We start from the raw sequence: 8,156 nt of genomic DNA, 5'->3' as shown, positions 1-8,156 counted from the left end.
AACAACAACAACAACAACTATGATAGTTCTTATTTTACAGGCTAGAAACCAACGCCAAGTTTATAAATTCTGGGTGAACACCCATGAGTTGGGGAAATTACACCATATGGATTTATGCTTCGGATGAGCCCACTCTGACTTTAGATTTTATGGACATGCGTGTATCTGGTTATCATAAAGCCCTACTCTATTAGTGGGACTATGTCACAGCTTTAGGTTTCAACTGGGGGAACTCAGAACCGGTATCCTATATTCCTCAAAGTGCATGAGATCCTCCCATATTTCACATTATGTATAAGGGAATGAACAGGCAAACATTCTTTTGGGGAATGATGAAGTGCATCAAAACTTTTGCTCTGGTATTCTTCCTCCTGTGAACCCAAACACCTGTTTAGTTTTTATTCAGGTAATTTTTGTCCTTCTCCAGCTCTTCCATTTCTATCTCTATGTTTTGGTGATAGACATTAAGCAACACTCTTTTTGGGCCATTTTGCCTCAAATGATATTCTATTCATTAATCTGCTAATCCCCATTGGGTGGAGCCTTGCTGGGTACCCTTCTGATCTGGTTGAACACGATGTTTATTGTAGTCTCTTGTCTTCTGACAGTTAAAGTGTATTCCTTACTCAGTATTATTTGGGGTACATCAATGAGCCCTGCTCTGTGGTTGCCTTCACGAGCATCAATCCTGGTTTACAGAGGAAAGCTTTGAGAATTCCTAGTGATGCTTTGACTATCTGAAGCTCATTCTTAATAGACTTGGTGGGAGATACAAGCCTTGGGTACTCCTTTGGAACATAAGATTGTTTTAAAATCTATTTCAGACATTTATTTTTTGCGTTTTAAAATTTTCATTTCTAAGATGAAAAATCTTACTTGGCTAATCTTGGCAAAAGGAATATTTTCCACACCTGTGGATATACCCTTGGAATGCTCCTTTTTAAATCATGGTGTGTTAAGATAGCACACACTTGGTTACAAAAGCCTCTCCACAATATACTTAGAACATGGGATACACAGCAGCCCACCTTAGCTCTTGGTAGATGATCTGATCCTCAAAGATGGTACATAAATATGTGACTAGGAAACACAGAAAGTAATTAAGTCTGTAAATGCTGTAATTTGTGGCATAATTTTCTTTTTGGTGGACCAAATTTTCTAATATTAAAAGGATTAAGAAAGTGCATCAAGAATGTATTGACAAAGTTTGAGGTGTATGAATTGTGGAATAATGAAACTGAAAGAGTGAAAGAAACCTTTAATTTCTACTTACAAAGGATGTAACTATCTAGATACCATGGTGGTGGTTGTTGATTGCCTTTGAGTTGAGCACAACACATAGTGATCCTTGAACAAAAGGCCTGAAGCCCCTCTACAATCCTCGACATTTATCAAAGTTCATAGAGTTTCTGGAGGCATGTTATCTGGAAGTGGATGCCACAGGGTAGAAAAATAGATCACGATTTTTATAATAAAGGAATCTTACAGTTTAAGGACATCTAACAAATATGAACTGACAGAAACACTGATAGAAATTCTTTTACTAAAAAGCCAAATACCAGTCTTTAAATATTTTCCATGATTCAACCACTACTTATTTAATTCTTTGTAGGCATGAAATTACCTCTTGGAAAATCTACTAAAATTGTTCATCTTTCTCCTATGGTGCTGCTAGTGGATTCAAATCATCGGAGAGGTGCGGCCTTTGGGACAGAAGCATAACTCCCCTGAACTACGTCACCAAAAGTCCCTCTAGAAGGCACTAAGTAGTGCGACTGATTAATGGGCATGGGTGCTAATGGAAAACTTGGTATGCCTTGATCAATGACTTCTACAATCAGCCTTGGAAAGTCCTTGGGAGCACACATTGACTCTGATACACGTGGAATTTTCACAAACTAGAACAGACCCAACAGTAACTGTTTCCGGGTTTTGCTTTTAAACACAGCCCTGATGTACCTCCCCAATTCCTGTCACGGAAGAATTCCAAGTTCGCCTCTCCCCTGGCAAGGAATTTACTCACATTGGTTCAGACCTGGTTTGAAACATTTTACTGGCAATACTAGTGTCATATTTAGGAACCACAGGTTTTTTGTAGAGCTGTGTTTGCTTGAATGACAAGTATCAATGATCAACTATACTTGAAATATTGTTAAAGTACCTAGAAATAATAGGCATTAAAAATCATTCCATTCATTGCAACAAACCTTAAAAGATTTCATGTCTTCAGTGGAACGGGCATACTGTAATTGTTATTTGGAACTTAATGTAACCCCAACAGCAGTAGAGAGACAATGCAGTCCTCTCATTATGAACATGCTCTAGGATCGTTTATTTTAATGCTTTCAAATAAATACATTCCATGCAGCACACCACAATAAATAAGGAGCAGCAATGTTCTTATAGTAAATCCATTCATAATGTGAGTCACCATGTGAAACACCACATCTCAAGTCTTTGGCCCTGTACCGTATCATGAAGCACACCACATCTGTACCTAATCATATCTGGCTTCATATGGATTTAATAGGACTACGCCATAAGTGCATGTAAGCATAAAGTTAACCAGAGGTTTCCAGCTATTAAATACAGCTACTAAGTAGTTAAAAGGCAACAACCAAACCCATAAAGGTTTCCCACCCACACCCCCTACCCCTCATTTTTGAGACAGAAAAGATACAAATGCTCTGCTTTGGATGGAGAGTACAGTGGGATGAATTTGGAACGTTTGTAGCAAAGCTGGCACAATATGGCACCCAAAATGTCACAGCAATACTGAAACTGAATGGACACACTGAGCACAGCAGACGTGAGGACTGGGGATGCTGAGCTCTCGGGCCAGGAAGGTGGGTGACTGGGGTGAGGGCTGTGGGCCTCCACTAGGCAGCTAATTCAACTGTGCCTTCTTCCTCGCTATCGGCTCTGTTGGCACGAATCTCCACGAGAGTTCTGGCAAATCGGGTCCACTCATCGTTGTGAGGAACTGCAAGCTGCAAAACAAATCAATGGAGAAATGGTGGACAAGGTATCTTTTACATCTAAAGCCCCTGAAGCCCACACGAGTTTCTCCTCACAAAGGACACGGTTGGTTTGGAATGTAAACACAATATTCTTCTTTCTTGAATCAGTTACTTTCCAAGGAGTGTTGCTCTTAATGACCACCATAAGAAACATAGACTAAAGTGGCTCTTGAAAGCAAAAATTATCTATGAACTTTCTAAAATGTTCCCCATTTAGGTAAATTATACAGTCACAACCACCATGCTAAAATAAAGCACTCTCAGAAATGAAAACTACTAAGACCAGACTTAACACAACACATAGAAATTGTAACAACAGCAAAGATTTTTCATTAACTGTATTTTTCTTACTATTCAATGCTATTGACCCCTTATCCAAAATGCTGCTACAGTGCCAGTATACATGGTAAGCAGATATCTTATATAAGCCAAGAAATCTTACTGTTAGGAAATAATGCTCAGGCCTTTACAGAAAGATCTCTTATGTGGATACGGATGAGTGACAATGGGAGCTCTGACAATTCAGTGGTAAGGAATTATCCTGCTAACCCAAAGTCAGGTAGTTTGAATCCACCAGTTGCTCTGAGGGAGAAAGACAGGCTATCTCTTACAGTGTGATTCTCAGCCTCTGAAAAACTAGGTAAAAGTTGACAGCACACAACATAACACAATATGAACAAAATAAATAGTAGCTTACACCAAGAGTCTTCTCCTAAATACTTCATAATGAATTAACACATTCCATAAAGGTTCTAAGTAGGGTAATATTACTATTTTCATGAGGTATTGTTGTTATGTACTGTCAAATTGGAACCAACCCAAACCTGACCCTACCATAGGTTTTCCTAAGCAGTAAATCACATGGTAAGAGATTGCCTATCCTTTTCTCTTGGAGCAGCTCGTGGATTTGAATGAAATCCTTTGCATTGGAAGTGCAGCTCCTTACCATTAAGCCACCAGGTTGTTGTTGTTGTGTGCCCTCAAATCAAACCTGACCCATAACTGACCCTCGAGCATGTCTTTAGAGGCAGTAAATTGCATGGAGGAGATTGCCCATCTTCCTCCTGCAGAAAAGCTGGTGGATTGTAACCACATACCTTTGTGTTGGTAGTGCAATTCCTTATCACTAAGCTACCAGGAAGCATTCAGGCCATGGCTTTCTCAATTACTTGCTATGCATCTGAGAGCTGGACAATGAATAAAGATGACAGAAGAATTTATGCCTTTGAGTTGTGGTGCTGGAGAAGAGCACTAAGTATCCCATGTACTGCCAAAACAATGAACAGGTAAGTCTTGGAAAAAGTGCAGCTAGCGGGTTCCTTGGAGGCAATGATGGCAAAGCTTCATCTCTCATACTTTAGATATGTTGCCGGAGAGGCTGTTCTACTTGGAAAGGGAATTGTACTTGCAAAAGAGGAGGGTCAGTGAAAGAGATGAAGACCCTCAATGCAATGGATTGACATGGTGGCTGCAGCTAAGGGCTTAAATGTATCAGAGATAGCGAGAATGGGCCAGGAGAGAACATTCAGAGCTGTTGTTCATAGGGTTTCCATGAGTTATATGCAATAGCACCTACCAACAACAAGCCATCAGAGGCCCTAATGGAAGTGGAAAAATATAATCTCACAAAAGTTACACAATTAATAAACACCAATGTGGTACTAGTGTTTGAATTATTAGTCAGTCAAAAAAGACTAGAAAATTTCTGAAATAATTTTTCTCCACATAAATCAGTAAAAAAGGCATTAACCCCATTCATAATGCAAAATATCCATGAATATATTTGCTGGCTGCTTTAAATAACTTATTTATGTAGCATCTAAAAATGAATTATTTAAAGACATCACACAGTGCCTTGTGATTAAAAAAGGAAAATTATTTGAAAATGAGAAATAGGACAAAGAAGAAATGAGACTGGTTTTTGTGGTGCAGTGACTTATTTGATGCAGCTCTTCTAAGGCATAGTCTTTGTAACTCTCACCACAGGATTGGGTAGGGCTATGTAAATGTGAGGTCTGGTGGGTTTGCAGCCCACCAAATGGACTGTGTAGCTTGTTAATAACCTAAGTAATTTATATGACACCCATTAGTATGGGACCATGCAAATAAGATATGTAGAATGCTGATGCGGGTATTGCCATTCCATTAAGCTTAAATTTAGTCACCACAAAGAGAGATAACAGGCTCTTCTACTATCAAGAAAACAAGCAGAGAGTGAAACATGTCCTCTGGACCTGCGATCCCTGTAAAAATAAGGAATGGACAGTTGTATCACCAGAAAGAAGGAATGAGATGATACAGTGGCAGCAGATGTAGAAGAGGTAGGAATTGGAAACTAGCATGAGACAGAACTGTGGGCTCTTGGTCACACGTGGTGAGAAAGCTGAGTCTTTGCTGTAGTGGTATCTTCAGGCATTTGTCAGGGAGCTATTTTTGCTGGTTCATAGAGCTACAGTCAAGTACCTTAGGCCTATGCTTATGAGCATAGAGGGTAGTACATAATTGACATTACTGAATTAGCTTTGTAACACTTGCCCAAGTAGGGCAGAAGCCAAGGCTGAGAGGTCTAGGGTCAGAAGGAAAGAGGCCTCTCTGAAAAGCATACCTGAGCAGAGGCTATCCTGTCAAGAACTCTATCCTGAGCATTCCTGATCCTGAACTGTAACTGCTCCTTTCCTAATAAATTCTCTAACTGTGCGCATTGTCTGTGGGGTTTGTGTCACCATCGCAATAACTCTGTAGAGAAATAGTGAGTGCTGTGGGAGGAACGGTGGGTGCTAAATTGGTAGAAAAAGTTTTGAGTGTGAAGGTCCGACCTCAGATCTGAGCTCATCGTAATTGGCTTTGTAATGTTCACACTGTTAGAGAAGGATTCTTCTCCCTTATAAGCTACTGGAGGTCAGATGCTGCTGCCCACACTCTTCTAGTTTTCATAAAGGAAAAAAATAATTTAGATGTAATAGCTGCTTTCTTGAGGACCACAGAATAAGATGTTGAAACCTGCCTATCAGTGTTACAAATACTATGAAATAGTTTATAAATATTAAAAACACACATTCTGGAAACCCTAAGTTTCTGTAAACTTTCATTAAAATTAATTCAAAAATATTTTCATAAAACCAACCAGAAATTGAGATATTTGTGAATAAAACTAACTAGAGACATACACAGAGAATGCACATTCATTCTAATCAATATATCTTTCTTAAAATATAAAAAAGTATGAAATCTAACATTTGTGATAACTTTGATAGCTGGAAAATGACCCACTATTCCCAGTCAAGTGATTAAAACTTTAGATTTTTATTAAAAGGAATGATAGTTCCAGATGCTGTATGTCCAGGACTACTTATTGGAACTCCACAAATACACAGATTGATGTTCCTGTATCCCCTCCATAAAAACGAACCCATTGCTGTTGCGCTGATTTTAACTAATAAGCACGATGGTTTAGTGCCAACCCAAAGGCAGGTTATTTGAGTCTATCAGCTCCTTCACTGGGAGCAAGTTAGGCAATCTCCTCTTGTGTCATTTATTGTCTTGGAAAACCCAATGGAAGGTTAGCTACGAGTTTGTTGCCACTTGATGGCATATAACAACAACAACAACAGTACAGAACTGCCTTAGAGGGCTTCCCAGGCTAGGAATATTCATGGAAATACACTGCTGTATCTTTCTCCCACAGAGAGATAGGCAGGTTTGAACTGCCACCATTTTACTAGCAACTTCATCCTTACCCACGATGACACCAGGTCTGCCCAAACCCACTGCTGTCAAATCTCATGCACACTAAAATTTAGTATTCCAAGCATGTGATTTTGGAAAGGATTTACAGTTGGAGAAGTAACCTCTTAGATGTACTTTGAGAAATGCAGTACCAATAAGCATTCCCATTTAGCCATCTCAATGAGTTTTTCTTTTTTAATGAGCTTTGGAATAGTTAAATATTTTCTTACTCATTGAAATGACTCCAAGTCTCTTTTTTAGGCAATGACACAAGTTCACAGTAGCATTGGATTATGCCATCACCCCTTTGCTTAAGCCATTTGATCCTACTTTGGGCTCTTTTCCAATGTTCCACCACTAGTCTTCATGTTTCTCTTCTATTTTGGAAAACATCACCCTTGAGAAATGAGGCCCCAAAGTAAATTATACAAAAGAGCAGACAAAAGATATAAGCAGTAAAGGGCTGGTATCATGTTTACATGAAAGAATGAACAGGTCCATCACTTCTCTCCCTCCTCTGAGTCCTGACAGATCCATCCAAAAAGAACACACAACAAAAGTCCAGAAGAAGATCCAGGTAAAGTCCAGGTGAAGAAGCCCAGTCTCTCATGACAGTACCCTTACAAATAGAGACTTAGTGCTGTTGTCTTTTCCTTATACAGGTACTCTCTACTTCTCCAAAGTTCTATTTACTCCACTTCACTTTTGTGGAAAACCTACATTAGTGCTTGTTTTAACCAACCACAATAAAGAAAATTTTTACTTTTGCAAAAAAAAAAAAAAAAAGGTAAAGTAAAACTAGTGATTAGCATTTGTTTTACAGCAAGTCGTCAAAGAGGCCATGGGCAAATCTGACTTGAGGGCAGTACAACCTGAGTGCTCCTCAGAGACAAGGATGGTTCAACGCCATTTCCATGTCTTCGGGCATGCTCTCAGGAGGGGTCAGTCCTTATAAAGAGGGACCAGCCTTTAGAGACATCATGCTGGGGAAGGCAGAGGGCAGGAGAAAGAGAGGAAGATCCTTAATGAAAGGATTGAAGCTACCACCAGGGGCTTGAGCATGACAGAGATCGTAAAGATGATGTAGGATTGAGCAAGGTTCAGATTAGTCATTCAAAGGATCATGATGAGTCATAGTTGACTTGATGGGACCTGATGACAACAAGAACAATGCACTCTGAGTAGGGAGCATGGCTCTGTCAAACTCCTTTCCAGAAACCGTTATAGTTTTGAATGGTGCCTGTGAGAACCGTAAGGTTAGAGATACTTTAGGCTTTGGGATAATTTGGTAGGTTAATGTTTTGGTCTGGGAACATGGAAATGTTTTCCCATATAAATTAATGGTAATTGCTTCTTCATTATAATGCTTTTTGGCTTATGAAAGACTTCATGGAAGCACCCTATATGCAA

The 8,156-nt window shown here is 39.4% G+C and overlaps 1 protein-coding gene across 4 annotated transcripts in view; it reads right to left on the bottom strand.

The window, feature by feature from the left end:
• Nucleotides 1-2,034: 2,034 nt before the first annotated feature.
• DYNC1I1 (dynein, cytoplasmic 1, intermediate chain 1) overlaps nucleotides 2,035-8,156 on the bottom strand; it is a 397,792-nt gene continuing 391,670 nt past the window's right edge. For 3 of the 4 annotated variants that reach the window (XM_006880223.1, XM_006880225.1, XM_006880226.1), the window contains one exon: nucleotides 2,037-2,990. In XM_006880223.1, coding sequence (XP_006880285.1) covers nucleotides 2,880-2,990 — 111 coding nt within the window. In that variant the 3' untranslated portion in view covers nucleotides 2,037-2,879. Of the gene's footprint in view, nucleotides 2,991-8,156 lie in introns of all 4 variants that reach the window. The other variant, XM_006880224.1, reaches the window with a different exon arrangement.

The sequence above is a fragment of the Elephantulus edwardii genome, unplaced genomic scaffold, assembly GCF_000299155.1.
Source record: "Elephantulus edwardii isolate Elephantulus edwardi_28Jun2011 unplaced genomic scaffold, EleEdw1.0 scaffold00007, whole genome shotgun sequence".
NCBI classification, from domain to species: domain Eukaryota; kingdom Metazoa; phylum Chordata; class Mammalia; order Macroscelidea; family Macroscelididae; genus Elephantulus; species Elephantulus edwardii.
This window is presented reverse-complemented; position numbering and strand designations above follow the sequence as displayed.